We start from the raw sequence: 16,682 nt of genomic DNA, 5'->3' as shown, positions 1-16,682 counted from the left end.
AAAGAAGTGGAGAACAGGTTTTCCCTCACCAACACCTTGCTATTAGACTTCGAGCCTTCGGAACTGTGAGATAGTAAACTTCTGTTGTTTCGGACACCTAGGTTGCCGTGCTTGGTCTCATCAGCCCTAGAAAACTAAAGCAAAGTAGTGCTGAGCAATTGAAACTTGGTTATGAAATCTTGAAGTTCAATACAGGAAGTGAAATCACCTGAGAGAAAAACAGGAAAATCCATTTCTGTTTGCACCTTCCATTATGGAATAACAGCTTTCATATATTTTTAGAATATATTTCATACTTTCAATTTGCTTTCTAATGTTATGTTCATAGATGTTTAAATGATGACTTTCCTATATCCCTAAGTTCTAACTCCATAGGTTGATTTTCAAGACTGTTGACAATATGATCTTAATGTTTATATTTCACTGTCATTTTTCATAAAACTTGTGGTTCAGTAAAACCGAGACTCAAGTCCCAGGACAGGCTTAGGTAGTCCTGTCTTCTTTCTCTTTTAGAGTGGCCTATTCTTCATCGTCACACATTGAAAAATCCAGTTAAAGTCTTCCTTCAAGGCTCAGTGGAAAAACCATCACTTCTAAGATTTTCTTTCTTTCTTTCTTTTAAATCAATAATGATTTTATTTTTATTATTTTTTTAATTTTTATTTTTCTATTAGATCTGATATTCAATATTATTTTATATTCATTTCAGGTGTAGCACCTAATGTTTAAACATTTTTATAATTTACAAAGTGATCCCCCAGATTAGTCTAATACCCTCCTTACACTATACACGATTATTATAATATTAACTATATTCCCCATGCTTTACTTCACATCTCTGTGACATTTTGTATCTACCAATTTGTACTTCTTAATCCCTTCACCTTTTTCACCCAGCCCCCCAAATACCCTACTATCTGGCAATTACCAATTTGTTCTCTATATCTGTGATTCTGTTTTTGTTTTGTTTGTTTAATTAGTTTGTTCTTTAGATTCCACATATAAATAAAATATGGCATTTGCCTTTCTCTGTCTGACTTATTTCATTTAGCATAATATTCTCTGGCTCCATCCATGTCATTGTAAATGGTAAGATTTCATTCTTTATGGCTGAGTAATATTTCATTGTGTATATGTACCACTTCTTTATCCAATCATCTATTGATGGGCACTTAGATTGTTTCCATATCTTGGCTATTGTAAATAATGCTGCAATGAACATAGGGATGCATATATCTTTTCGAATTAGTGTTTTAGGGCTTTATTTATTTATTTATTCATTCATTCATTTTTATTTATTTACTTACTTACTTACTTACTTACTTACTTACTTACTTATTTGGATAAATACCCAGAAGTGTGATTGCTGGGTCATAAAATAGTTCTATTTTTAATTTTTTGAGAAACCTCCAAACCGTTTCCCATAGTGGTTACACCAATTTGCAATCCCACCAACAGGGCACAAGGGTTCCCTTTTCTCCACATCCCCACTAACATTTGTTGATTTTTGATTTATCGATGATAGCCATTCTGACAGGTGTGACCTCCAGCCACAGGAAACCAGACTCAGACTGAGATGTAACAGACTCTTGGTCTGGGTTCCCCCAGATGCAGACCCTGAGACAAATATTCAACTAAAAGTCATTTATTTCAGAGGTGATCCCAGCAAACACCCTTGAAAGAATGAGGATATGAGATAAGAATAGAAACGAAGCCAATAAAGAATGCTTTATCAAGTTATTTCTACAGTGGAGAATCAGAATTCCTACTGGGGGACTTAGGTCTAAGAATGTAAAGTACAACCCCAGATTCACTCCACCTAAAACAGGAAAGAAAGTTGAGATGTTTGCCCACCAATTCCTTCTCTGATATTGGTGGAGGGCTGGTCTCTAGCACGGCCTCCAGGACTTCTGAATCGCCCATTATGTGGGCCAAGCAGGTGCTCACGGTCAGGAAGCCCCTCAGGCAAAGCGTCTCCAGCATTAGCAATAGGCAGTCTTCAACGTGGAGAGGCAAATGCTGAGTGGAAGCGAGGAATGCACCAACGGCTACAGAAATCGGCTACAGGCATAAAGGCATGGAGTTGTCTAACATTAACGCTGGCACACAGGAACATATTTCACTGAAGTTGTTTGAAGTTATATGTGTAAGGTGCTTCTCTTAATTAGATGATAAGGACAATGAATTCCATCCCAGCAAAGAAACAGGTGAATCTCTCTTGTGTTAGAAAGTAACTGTTTAAATCAAAATTATATCATTTCATTAATTTTTGTTACCACATATACGTGGTGAACTGAGGCCTGAAAGTATGCATTTTTATCTATTTTATAAATTCAGAATTGTGTTTAGATTTGTGTTGATGCAAAACGAAGGCATCGCTGGAACTTCCAAAAGCAGCAACAGTGAAAAGGGGAATATTTTTAGCTATATGTGTGATCTATTTCCTTCGCTTGCTCCATCAACTTAATAAGAATGGATGCTCTTAGGTTAGCCCAAAAAAGTCCATGTTTGCTCTTCTCTTTGGGCCATTCCAAATAGGTTCTCTGTGCCATGAGAGTTTTGAGCTTGTGATAGTTGCTAGGAATTGAATACTTTGGAATGGGTTCCAGCAAGATTAGGATCAAGTTATTAGATCCTTCATGAAAGAGATTGTGATGGGCAAAGTAGAGTTCATAATGGCACCACTCACTCTGAACAAAGTTGGGAGACAAAACAAAGATGGACTTGTAACTCTTCTCAATGCAGTTTATGATATTTTCTACAATGCTCTTGCCAGGAACAAAGTTTCTCTCATGGAGACAAATCCGTATACCTTCTTTTTCTAGGTTTGGTAGTAATTCATTCTTTACCCAGAAAGAATCATGCCCACTATATGAAACAAAAGCGTGGAACTGGAGAGTTTTTTGCAGTTCATCTGAAGGTACGCTCCTAGCCCTGCGCCGGGTCCGGGTCCACTGAAACGCCATCCTGAGATACCAGGGCAGATCAAAGTAGATGCAGAGGACAGTCAGAGTAACAGCCAACACCAGCCCTATGATCCCAATGGTGACAATCAGCAGAGCTGTGCTGCAGGATAACGGAGACACGTGAAAGTCCTTCAGTAGGCTTCCCTTATAGCTTTCTGGATAGTCACACTTGTAAGAGTCAGGCCAACCCTCTACCACTTCACTTGATACTTGGCCTATCCTTTGGATAAATTCTCTTAGCTCACATGTACAATGGAATGGATTGTTCCCCGCTTTGACGGACTTAACCTTCTGACAGCTCTGGAAGAAATGAGCGGATGGGTTGGAAATTGCATTATTGTCAATGATCAGTACAGAAAGGCTGCTAAAGCTACCACACCCAGGAAGGTGGGCTAAATCATTGGAAGCAATGTTGAGTTCTTGCAAATCTTCTAGACCGGCGATATCTTTAGGGATGTTCCTTATTTTGTTAGAATGAAGATCAAGAATCTTGACCCTAGGAGGTAAACATCTGAAAACAGATTCAGTAAGTATATTTGAAGATATATTTAAGCTTAATAAACTTATAGTCCAAGAGCAATATCCTTCACTTTTATCATACCCTAGAGAATTCTGGCTAATATCCAGTTGTTGTAAAGACTTCATCTTCTTGGTCATATGAGCTATATTTACAAGTTTTTTCAATTGATTCATTTGTAAACTAAGTGTCTTCAACCTTTCCAAGTTTCCACAATTGTTAAAAACCATGTCTGTTAAGAGATTATTGGAAAAATCCAATAATGCAGAAATGGGCTCATTTGGGATGGGCAAACCATGTGGAGCATGTCTGTACCAGACACAGTGAAATTCTGGATGTTCATATTTGAAAAGATTGTATAGATATAACTTTGTGGAAAATTGAATACATTATTGACAACTCGGTGTACAGACAAAGCCTTCAGTGAAGTGTTAGAATAATCAAAATCTCTGAAGTCAGGGTGACCTTGTAGTTTCACATTTGAAATTGAGAAATACTCTATGCTTGTATGCCAAACCAACTGGAGGATCATAATGAAAGAATACCAATTTGTTTCAATGTTATTTAAAGTAAGACTTGACAACCTTGAATTCTTCTGAAGTTTCGACAGAACATTTAGGAAATAAGAACATCTATCCACTACACATTTGATATTAGATAGTTCCAGACTTACTGCAGTGCTGACTGACACATCCAAAATAAAGTGGTATTCCTTTCTTGTGGGGAAAACAATGTGCAGACTCTCTGCGTTAAGGTCCTGAAGGCTCCCAGGTTCTTCTTTTTCCCCATAAGAGTCTCCTAAGACCAGTAAAATCTTATTGATGTGCAAATGAGCAATTGGCAGCACACTAGATTTTTGTAACTGTGTGGCACTCAAACCCAGAAATTGTAGTTGAGACATGTTGCCGATCTCTTTGCATATGGGCAGGGCATCAAATGCATTAAATGAGAGGTCTAAGTGCCTGAGGTTCACAGTTGGGTGGCAAGAAATCTTCTCCAACTCATTGTGGGACAAATCCAAGTATTCCAATTCCTGGTTAAATTGGAAAACACTGATGTCAAGATAGTGGATTCTATTATGAGAAATTATCAAAATCCTCAGCTTTGACAATGATAGGATGTCAGAAGTCCGAAGCTCAGATATATAGTTTTGTGATATATTTAAGATTGTTGTTTTCAGGGATAGATCTTTGGGAACATGAATGAGACCTGTTTTTGATCTGTCAACTAAAAATTCACTTTCATCAGATAATTGGATCATAAGTGTTAACATGAAGATGATGACAAAATGGAACACGGTAGAATTAGTTTTAGTCATTTTGTAACACTAGACATTCCTAAGGGAATATTCTATTCTTCAGAGCATCTTGGTAGAGATACAGATCCTAGAAAAAAAAAATCCACATTAAGTGATTGCATTAAATTATGCACGGGCAATATTAAACCTTTCTTTGCTAGAGACTCATAAAATGAAGGCTACATTCTTTGGAGTCAAACAACCTGAAACCAGGGAAATACACATATTGATAAACAACTATACTGCCTCTAATGGTGTAATGACTTGAGTTGCACCACCTTCCCAATAGATATGTCCATTTCTCAACCATCTCCAGAAACTGTGAATGTTAACTTATTCAGAAAAAATGGTCTTTGCAGAGCTAATTAAGGATCTTGAGATGAGGAGATCATACTGGATTATCCAGGTGGTTTCTAAATCCATGACAAGTATCCTTATTAAAAAGAAAAAAAGAAAAAAAAGGCAGAGGGGTATTTGACAGGGATAAAAGAGGAGACAACAGAGATACTGAGAAGTCCATATGAAGACGGAGGCAGAAGTTGGAGTGAAATAGTCAACAAGGCAAAGAATGCCAACAGCCACAGAAGCTGGAAGAGGCTCATGAGATTGTACAATCTGCTGACACCTTGATTTTGGACTTCTGGTTTCCAGAACCATGAGAAAATACATTCTTATTGTTTTAAGCCACCAAGTTTATGGGAATTTGTTACAGCAGCCCCAGAAAGCTAATACAGATGGTTTTGCATATTCACAAAGTCCTCTGACCCCAACCATCCCAAGATCGTTTAGAACTCAAGCTTGGATCCATAGCCAGTATACTTTCTACCTTTGACATACTTTTCCATGGCTTTCTCAAGAGTTCTCTTCCCATTTGGTTGAATTCAGACTCTTCTTACATCACCTTTTACTGCACATAGTTTGGTGCCTAACTTTGGTCTTATTCAAAGATAATTAGATCATAATAAATGGTCTCTCAGAAAATCCATTTATTCATCCATTTATTTACTCAATCAGTATTTATTGATAACATACTCACCATCTTTTAGGAACTGGAGATAAAGCAGTGAACAAGGTAAAATCCTAATTATCTAAGAGCTTATTATCTAGTGGGAGAGAGAAAATAAACAAATAAATGCCTAAACATAAATTCATGTAGCGATAAGTGCTATACAGAAAACTAAAGCAGGGCAAATTAATTAATCAAGAATAATGGCAGGTATGTAACAGTGGTTGGTGGTGGTTTTTTCAGATTGATTAGTCATAGAAGGCTTTTGTGAAAAGTTGGCTTTGGGTTAGAAACCAGAATGAAGTGAATGAATAATCTATGGGAAGATCTAGGGGGAAAGCATTTCTGGCAAAAGAAAAGGCAAGTAGAAAGGTCCTGAGATGGGAGTGAGATTAGCTTGTCTGAGGCACAATAAGGAGGTCAATGTTAGCATGGAGTCTATGGCCATGCTACCCTGAACAAGCCTGATCCTGTCTGATCTCAGAAGCTAAGCAGGGTTGGGCCTGGCTAGTACTTGGATGGAAGACCACTTAGGAAGACCAGGTGCTGTAGGCGTAATAATAATAATAATAATAAAATGTTAGCATGGAGTGAGCAAGGATGAGAGGAGTTAGGGCTAAGACTGTACCAGGTAGAGATCATTGCCAGGTTCTATTCTGAGAGTGATGAGGGGTTGGTGAGCACTGAAAGGTTTTGAGGATAGTTTTCTCTCATTCAGAAAACTTTTTAAAATTCATCAAATATGTATTTACTCCCTATGAAATGTTTTGTTTTTGGTCATGCTTTTTGCACTACTTATCAACCCACTTATGCCTCAGAAGTTACCTAAGGAGTGCTACACCCCTCACCCCCCAAGAGATACTTTGAACTGATCTTTCAAGGATCTTATTCAGAATTCCCTAGAACTGCATTAGACGAGCAAGCCATCAGTATCAGCATATCCCCTCACATCTCTCAGTGGGTAGGACCTAAATACAGTCCACCCTCCTATATCACCGGATCAAAAATACTCAAAAAATGTTACATTATTGCTGACATACTGTACAGTTAGGTCTAAGGTAGCTGCATCTGTATTGAACATGTACAGACTTTTTCCCTTATCATTATTCCCTAGATAATACAATATAACAACCATTTATACAGCATTTACATTGTATTCATATTATAACTAGAGATTATTTAAAGTATAATGGAGGATGTGCATAGCTTTCATGCAAATACTATACCATTTTATATAAGATACTTGAGCATCCAAGGATTTTGGTATCTGAGAAGGGTCCTGGAACCAATCCCCCATTGATACTGAAGGATGACTGTAATTCAAGTGCCAGAAACAACTCTGGGTTGCAAAAGTTCCCCAATTTAGATATGCAAACGAACCTAGTTTTTGAATCGACGCTTGGACTCACCCTTTTGCAGAGGTGCCAGTGATCCCTTGTTGTCCTAATTTCTTCTGACATAGGAAAGGGCCTGGTACACCCGCTCCATCACCACTCACAAAGGCTCTGTGCAGGAAAGAGGACACAGACATTAAAATATATATTAAAATAAGAGTAGCTTTTTTATGGCATTGATTGCATTTGGTGGAAAGCCCCAGAAATTTCCCAATTCTTTCTCCCCAGTTCCTGAAAGAACTACTCACACAAAAAGTACTTAGATGAGAATCAAAATGATATCCAATTACTAGCTGGGCCAGTGCTTACTTAATACTTCTAAACAGAACTGATAAAAGCAGGTTGAAGCAAAAGTGGTTTAGGCTTAAGGCTCGAGTAGGGTTCCTTATTGATTCCTAAGCCTGGATCTAAATTTGGGGATGTTTCTACCTTCTGGCCAACTGCAGAGTTCAAGGAAGCAGCTATCAGTATAGTCAGGCATGGTCCACAGAGAGTGACCAGAGAGACAAGGGGCAGAGACAAGACCCTCTGCACTGTGAACCGACCACAGGCAAGACAAATATTGTATTCATTTCCTTAACAACAGCAACCACCATGAAGATTTAAATTTACAAAACTGTCTGTCCCCAAGCATTTAGTGAAGGCGTGGCTTCAGCTTTATATCTAGCAGAATTAATTGACTCGACTGTCTTTTATTTGCTCAACCACCGTTTTGTCCTTTCATTTACAGTCAGTTGATAAAACCATTTTTTTCCTGTAATTATGAAGTCAAAGTATTTTTAAATTTTACATATCAAATGATAAATCAGTGAAAATCAATATTTTAAAATCAAAGTCCTAATAACCAGCACTGAATTTCATCTATATTAGAATCTTAAAACTATTTTACTACCAAATAGAGTGATTATTTGCTAAGCTGATTAGTAAAAGGATGCTTTAATTTGAAAGTATCAAAATATCTTTAGGTGTGTCTATGCCAGTTTTTGTGATTATGGTAGTTTTTCCTCCCAGTGTGTGATATGATGCATCGATATGTTCGAATTGCCATTGTTTAGAGACTTGCGGGCATCAAATCAGGACTTCAACTTGTCTTAATGGATGATGCCCACTCAATCAGTCTAGCCCACTGAGTTCAGTCGGCAAATATTAAGGGAGTCTTCTCTGAATCAGGCCAACTAGTTATTAACCACATTTTGAAAAGATTAGAACAAGTTGAAAGGCTTTCCTGCTTTGTTTCCTATGTGGTTTGACGAACTTTTGCTTTTTGTGAAGACGCACTCACTTTCAACTCTCTTGATCAAATTGGGTGATGCCTGGGAAACATTTCTGGAAACTTACAATTTCACCTCACAAGTAGCACCATAGAACAGTTTCAGTGGTCTGAATAAACAGACAAGAATAGCTCATGGCAACAACTGAGAGAAGAAACTATATAAACTTGCCCATAAAAACAGGAGTTGTATTATGCCAGCACTGCCTCCAAGGGTGACACTTAGGTCCCATTTTCCTCAGCATTCTCATCACAAAGAGATGGATAGAGGACGGGATAAGGAGCAATGCCACCTGAAATCAACTCTTTAAGAAAACCATGAGAAAACACGTGTGACCCAAATATTCATCTCCCAGCTCAAATATATCTCTTGAAAGTATATCATGCATAAGACGAGGTGCAATTCAAGAAAACACACACACACTGAAAACACACCCCTTTTTCTGACTTAGGACAAGATGCCAATAAATAAATGTTTATTCAAACATAGTAAGTATATATCAGAAATAATCCATTTAGAAAAACACCCAGGAAATCGTATTGAGATGAACTCTAGAGAATGATAAACCCCTCACTCCCAAGAGACATAAAGACTTTGAGATTTTTGTGTCCGATGACTAGTTATGTCATTACTTTCTTTTATAAGATTAAAAAAAAAATGTCACTTACCGAAACAACTTGCCCATGTGCCCAGCTGGTAGTCTGTAGGAAATTCAAGTGCTTCCTCAAATCTTTATTTCACTGGTCACCACATTTAATGTTGGGGTGGGGGAAGGCTCTTTTATGCCATCTACTGAGTCCCACTGAAATTATATTACATAGTAAGTATAAACTTATTTTCTTCTGTTCATATGTAGAATACAAACTATGGGTTGACAGATCAGTGTTAAAATAGAATAAACCCCCCAGAATGAAGAGAATAGGCAAGGTATTTCCATTCATGTTAAAAACTTAGCAAATTAGAAATAGATAAGAACTCTCTTTTGATTTTGCTTATTGTACAATAATTGGATTAATAACACACATTACTTTCTAAGTTGCTTTTTTATTTAATAAATTGTGAATATCTCTTCAGATAAAAAAAAATAGAATCATATCTTTGTGGCTCCATATTTCACTAGTCAGCTCACTATTGTCTATACTCATGAATTAAAGTAGGGCTGTTAATAATCCGCAGATCATTATTGGCTGAATCTATAACACTTCTCGTTGTAGCTAGGCTGGTGCAGCTGGGAGTGCAGGTCTGGGTGTATTTCAGGAGCTTTGCTTTTCTTTCTGCCTTTTGATCAGTCCACCATTAAAAGTGACTGAGGGTGGAAAGAGGAAGAGGTCAAGATCAAAGTTCTGCTTAAACTCATTTGTAAAGAGGGAAGATCATCATATGCTAAAATAGAATGGATGCTAATCATGCCTTTTTTGACAAATTTTTTTTTCAGAGAAAATCTAGTATTCAATTTTTTTTTTCCATTGATATTTTCAAACTTTCTTCAAAAAGTGATTTTTAAAAAAATTTCCATGTGAAAAACATGCTAACAATCTCTTTTCTCAGATCAGGTCTAAAACACTTGCTTTGTTACCAGCACACACAGGAATCCAATCTGATAGCTCCACTCTGTCTTTTAAAATAACAACAAAATAATAAAACGACAAATGGGCAAATAAAGCTGAAAAATGCTTTACCTTTCAAACTTGTACTTAGCTTAGCATTGCTTGATGTCCAGTAGCAAATTGGAAAACAATTCTCTGCTGTAATCAGCTTTTCCACCACACTGAGCAAGGACAGCTTCCGTAAACTAAGAACTTTAGGATTCTTTTGACTTGTGATTCTGTCTCTCTGTCTCTCTGTCTTTCTCTCTGTCTCTCTGTCTCTGTCTCTCTCTCTCTCTCTCTCGTTTCCCTCAATATCTTCACATTTTGTTTAATAGGGGAAATGTGTCTATAAATATATTTCTGAACCTGAATGAATCTCCTCTCCCCTCCACTACCATATTTCTTCCCTCAGACCCATAATTGGAGATGAGGATGGTCTGTGACTGAGAATTCAGTTACTGGCTTCCAGAGTCATTTGACTTTGTGACCAGGTCTAGAGAGTACAGTCGTCTCCCCTCATTTATGGGGGATATGTGCCAAGACCCCCCAGTAGATGCCTGAAACCACAGATAATACTGAATCCTGAGTATATTATGGTTTTTTTTTTCTATACACACACACATATACACACACACACAACTTTTCACTTGAAGGTAGCACTTTATGGCTACTTTGTGGTATGTACAAATTGCCAGCATCACTACTCTCACTCTTTGGGGTCATTATTAAGTAAAATAAAGGTTATTTGAACATAAGCAAGCACATCTCAGTTGGACTACTCTTATTTCAGGTGCTCGATGTTCACATGTGGCCAGTAGCTTCCTTATTAGATAGTCCAGGACTAGATGCCATTATCATAGCCATGAAAATAAATACAAGCCTAAGTTCAGTTAACAGCTGTTCCAAGAGCTAACTCAAAATAGAGGTTCCATATGTTGGACTCTAGGCATACCTCTACTTCTTACAGTAGCAATCTGACCACTGCAAATTCCACATTCAGGCATTTCGTTTTGGATCCAAAGTTGTGTAAATATCCTGCCAATTAGATGTGAACTGTAGATGTTTTGTTTTTAGCAAAAGCTTTATTGAGATACAATTCATGTACCATCAAATATTTCGCCTATTTAAAATATACAATTCAATGGCTTTAGGTATACTCACAAAGCTGTGTGACCATCACCACAATCTATTTGGAACATTTTCATCACCATAAAAAGAAATGGCACACCCTTTAGCCATCACCTTCCACTTGTCCGTGCGCCTCAGCCCTAGATCACCACTATAGATTGTGTTCTGCACACAGCCCACCAAAGTGCTCTCCATAAAGTTTGTTGCAAACTACCTGCCTCCAAGAGTTTATCAGAGTACACATTTTACACATTCTCCACAAAAGTAACATTTTACAGATCTGTCAGTTTCATAGATGAAGGATGATAATTCGTTATTGTTTCATTTTAATTTTCTTTTATTATAAATATCTTGGATGGTTTTTCATGTTTATTGGCAACTTGTCCTTTAGTGAATTACTTGTTCACGTCATTTGTCTATTTTTCTATCAAGGCTACATTTTTGCTATTTAATTATACTTTTTACTTATGTTACTGACACTAACCCTCTGTCAAACTTTTTGGATGTATCTTCCCCCATCATTTACCTTTTCATTTCGTGATGTTTTGACCCCCACACCCACACCCACCCCAAGAGTGGTCCCCTCTGTGAATACCCTTAGACAGCATTACATGTGTCCCTGGAAGTTCAGAAGTGTAAGTGAGCAGAGGGACTGGTATCTACTCTTCTGAAGATTTCTGTTGGTGTAACCCCAGCCTAAAGGCAATTAGAGACTGTGGTGTCATGTACCTGAAAAAGGAGGTGTGTCTCCCCTCGGCTTTCCTTGGTCCACATACTCAGAGAAAGCACAGGAGGATTTCATACCGTGTGTGACTACATATGAAGGAGAATGGAGGCCAGAAGAGAAGACAAGAACTATGGGAAACCAAGCCAGCTGATCAGCCTGGCCCTTGAATAACTTTGTAGAGACAGCTACCGATCCTAGACCTCATGACTTTATTTGACCTATTATTTAAGAAAGAAAGAAATTTCTGTCTTATTGAAGCCCCTGTGTGGAATCTCCCCGTTTGGCGCTTAGCCTGTACCTTAACCAACATAATCATAGAAAAGGGTATCTGCTTTCCTACCCTCATCCCTGGTCTCAACGTCAGAAAGTTAGATCTGGGAGAGGAAGAAGCAGAAAGTGTGTATGTCATATTTAAACTTGACTCTGTTGAGATTTCTCATTAACTATAGTAAAAAACCCTCAGAAAGTCCTTGCGGCTGTAAAAATCTCTTTAGGTCTCTTTCGCTGCCTATACTTTATTCTCATTTTTTTTCTAATCAAATCAGTCTCTAGAAATCTCAGCAGAAATTGACTCCCTCCTTTTCCAGTATTGTTTTTTGTGTTCTCCTCATTAAAACTCATACCCTCTCCCACTTGCATTCCAGTCATCCAGTCACTGTCCCCCATTCTCTCACGCCCATCCATTCTATTGTCTTCACCAACCTCTTCCTTTTTTGCACCTCTGATTTCCCAAGCAGCTACTTTCATATTCTTCTCTTTCCTCAAGATAGCTTTTTCCCCTGTTGCTATACCCAGCTGAGTCACCAGGTTATCAGAGACAGCCCTGTCGACCCCAAGGTAGTGGGTTGGATAATGTTTCCTCCAACCCCCCAAATTAGTGTCCAGCTGGAATCTCAGAATGCGACCTTATTTGAAAATAGGGTCTTTGCATTTATAATAAAGGTACAGATCAACTCGATCTGTACCTTTACTGAAGTAAGTAGGGCCCTAAATCCAATGAGAATGTCCTTAAAGGGACAGAAAAGGAGAAGACACAGAGACTTGTAGAAGAACGCCACATGAAGATAGAGGCAGAGATTGGACAGATGCAGCTAAAAGCCAAGGAATGCCAAAGATTGATGGCAACCACCAGAGACAGAGAGAGGCATGGGACATTTCTCCCTCAGAGCCTCCAGAAGGAACCAACCCACTGACACCGTGATTTGGGGGTTCTGGCCTCCAGAACTGTGAGAGAATCAGTTCCTGGTGTTTTAAACAGCCAGTTGGTGGTAATCGTTACGGCAGGCCTTAAAAAACAAACACATCCAGCAAAGCTACCAATCTGATGCTGTCTTAGCTCATGGTGCCCTTACCCTTCCAACGTTACATCTATTATGCCCGCCCTTTGAAGGGCCTTCCCGGCCACAGGCCCAGGGCCCTTATGCTGTCCCACGGTGGCCCAAAGGCCTCATCCCAGCAGCCCTCCCTAATCAAAAATTAAGGAACCTAATTTGTATTCTCATCACAGTGTTGATAACTGAAAACATATTAAGGCAAAGTTCTTGAATTGTGGTAGTGGACTGAGGACATGTGACAGCTGCACACAATCATGAATGGAAAGAAAGCTCTATTTGTTTGGGTTTTTAAGATAAAAATGAGGTCTTTGAAGACATTTCATGCTTGTGGCCATTTGGAGCTATTCATTCATCCAAATTTTTACTATCTACAATGGGCCAGGCACTGTTCTTACCACCGGGGATAAGTAGTGAACAAGGTATAGAAGGTTCTTGTTCTCCTGGAGCTTTTAGTTTAGTGGTGGGAAACAGAAAACAAGTAAACAAGATAATTTCAGGAGGCGATGTGTGCTGTAAGGAAATCCGAGGGGACTGGTGTGGTGCAGAGGGGCTGTAGGGAATGCTCCCTTAGATTGCGAATTACAGGGAGACCTCTCTGAGGAGGTGACATTCAAGCTGAGACACGAAGAGGAAGAACAAGCTAAGCACGCTCCTGGGAATGGCTAATCTCCGTGGAGGGAGTGGCAATGTCAGGTGCAGAGGTGGCAGAGATGGGAATCAATGTGGCGTATTCTTGGAACAGCCAGAAGGCAGTTGCGGCTGAAGTGTGGTGGGCAGGGGAGAGAGAGGGAAGAGAGGCAGAGGGAGGTGGAGACAGGAAGGAGAGCAAACCGCGTCAGCAGGTCATGATGACGAGCTGGTCATTTGTTCTAACTGCAAGGGGAGGTCGTTAGACAGGAAAATGGCTTAATGAAATTTACACTTTAAAAACAATCACTCAGGTTGCTGCTTGATGAGCGTGTGAGGCAGGAGTAAAAGCAAGGAGGCAGCTCAGGAGGCCGTTGCAGTCCTACAGGTGAGAGATGTCGGCGGCTTGGTCAGCATGGCACATACTCTGCTTCGGGGTGCAGAGTGGGACATGCATACTCTCCCCTCATGATAGGTTTTTGTATTGGGAAACATTCAAAGTCTGTATCGCGGCCCGCATGTCAATGTCTGTATTCGTGAGGGTGAGGCTGAAGATGCTGTATGGAAGGGTCCAGAAGTGTAGTGGCTTACACGAGGTCAAAGTTTTTTTTCCTCTCACACAAGAGATGAGCAGTTCAGGGCATGGTGAGAGGCGGACTTGGGCAGCACAGGGGTAGAATGAGGAGCATGCCCTCAACATGTGACTTTCCGGGTGTAGGTTCTGGATGGCTCCTCCAGTTCTCTTATCCGGTGGAAAGGTGGATGGCGCAAAGGACCCCATCCTTTATTTATTAGAGACATGACCCAGAGCAGCATTTAGGTTCTAGATACATCCCATTGCCCAGAATTTAGTCACATGTCCACATCAAGCTGTAAGGAAGTCTGGAAAATGTAGTCTCTAGATGGGCTGTCAGGCGCCCTGATAAAGCTTGCACATTCTAGTATTAAATAAAGGAAAATGGGTATTGATGACTACTAAAAATCTCTGTTAAAGCATTTTTCAATTTATCTTTGTAGTTATCTATTATGGACTAAATTGTGTCCCCCTCCAAATTTTATGTGTTAAAGACCCAATTCCCCATACCTTAGTGACTGTATTTGGAGATAAGGACTTTAAAGAGGTAATTAAGGTTAAATGAGGTCGTAAGGGTGGGGTCCTAATCCAATAGGACTGGTGTTCTTATAAGAAGAGAAAGAGGTACCAGGGATGTGTACACACAGAGAAAAGGCCATCTGAGGACACAGTGAGAAGGCAGCCATCTAGAAGCCAAGGAGAGAGGCCTTAGGAGAAACCAAATCTGCTGACACCTTCATCTTGAACTTCAAGCTTTGGAACTGTGAGAAATAAATTTCTGTTGTTTAAGCCACCCAGCCTGTGGTATTTTGTTATGGCAGCCCTAGTGAGCCAATACACCATCTTTCTTGATAGTGGTCACGAAGCAGGCAATCCCACTCTGCCTTCTCAATTCTCAATCTTACCCCACCACAGCCAATTGATCTGGCTTGGAGAGATTAGAGACAGAGAGAAAGTTTAGGGAGCTTATTGGCTCTGCTTCCAAATTTCCTCTGAGTTCAGCTGTGTTTCAGTCTTTGGGTCTGTGAGACTCCTCTGTATCCTTGAGAGAAGCACCCCCTTTCTTAAGTTGGTATCTGCTACCTGCAACTGGAGAATTCAGCAGAGGAAACAGAGGCTTCCTGGAGATAGAAAATCTTTACCTAAAAAAAAAAAATTGATCTCTTATCATAGAGCTTTTATATGTCTGAAATGTGTGAGGGTTTTCATATGTGACAAAATGTAGGTTTTGTTTAATTCTAGTTTAAAATGTCAAAATTCTATATTTTCAATGTCAACAATATTTTGTGGAAAATAACTGAAATCATTTAAAAATATATGATCATTTAGAATGTGTGACAGAGTTTGTTGTTTGCTCTTTTTGTTTTGGGAGAGAGTTTTTTGTTTGTTCATTTGTTTATCTGTTTGTTTATTAGTTTAGGAAACAGTTCAACAGAGGCTGAGGAAAATGTACCATTTGGGAGAGGGTCTGTGAAGGAAAGTAAGTGCTCTTCTGAAGAGCAAGAAAGGACTAATGCAGACAGAAGATTACTGCAATAAAATCTCATTAAAGCTTATTTCTTCATAATTATTAATTTTGAAACTTATCGATTGAGTTGATTCTAGAAGGAAAGGGCTTCCTTTTTCTCTTTAACCACTGCCTTATAACCAGGTTTTGTTGAATCTTTATCAGGATCTATCCAGAATTTTGAGCAGATCCCATAGATTTTAGTGACAAGTCTCATTTTAGTAATTACACCTCTATTTCAGGCATTAAAAGGTTCAGACTAGTACAATTTAACACCAACCTCACACTGATTTAAAATTCTCCTTGGCTCAAATTCAGGTCTTTCTCATAAGGAAGTGGAGAAAGAGTGTGGTTAGTGTCTTTACTCTTCCTCTATTTTCTCTGCCTTCTCTATATTCTGGATGTCCCCAGGCCACCCACCACAAGGGAAGAGTGTATTAGAGAGGAGCAAATCTCCTTGTAGTTAACTACTGGATATGACAGACAGGTCATCATGCCTCTTCTTCTTATTATGGCAGAGTCAAATATTGGCTCTTTCACAAGATGCATCTGTGAGTTTTTCAGAGGCCTCAGGCAGATACTATATTACACAGTTTCTTGATGCAAGTGGCATATTCTCTGGCTGACCTCTTGCAACAACCCCCACCCACACACACCATGCACATCTTCCCCCTAACCCCATGGTCTTTTGCCTAACAGTCCTTTTGCATAACAGTCTGTCTGGATAGCTGAGGTACCATCCTGA

General features: G+C 39.2%; 1 protein-coding gene and 1 pseudogene across 1 annotated transcript; one reads left to right on the top strand and one right to left on the bottom strand.

Annotated features, from left to right (window-relative positions):
* Window positions 1-2,139: 2,139 nt before the first annotated feature.
* Window positions 2,140-9,187, bottom strand: TLR1 (toll like receptor 1). Its single transcript, XM_039848848.1, is given in 4 exon segments — window positions 2,140-3,749; window positions 3,752-4,868; window positions 7,196-7,291; window positions 9,120-9,187. Coding segments are annotated over 2 exon segments (2,379 nt in total). The 5' UTR covers window positions 4,802-4,868; window positions 7,196-7,291; window positions 9,120-9,187; the 3' UTR covers window positions 2,140-2,420.
* On the top strand, window positions 6,223-6,341 carry LOC120591375 (uncharacterized; annotated as a pseudogene).
* Window positions 9,188-16,682: the final 7,495 nt, after the last annotated feature.

This window comes from Pteropus medius, unplaced genomic scaffold (assembly GCF_902729225.1).
Source record: "Pteropus medius unplaced genomic scaffold, Ma_sr-lr_union100, whole genome shotgun sequence".
Lineage (NCBI taxonomy): Eukaryota > Metazoa > Chordata > Mammalia > Chiroptera > Pteropodidae > Pteropus > Pteropus medius.
The sequence above is the reverse complement of the archived record's forward strand: the minus strand, read 5'-3'. Positions and strand labels throughout refer to the sequence as shown.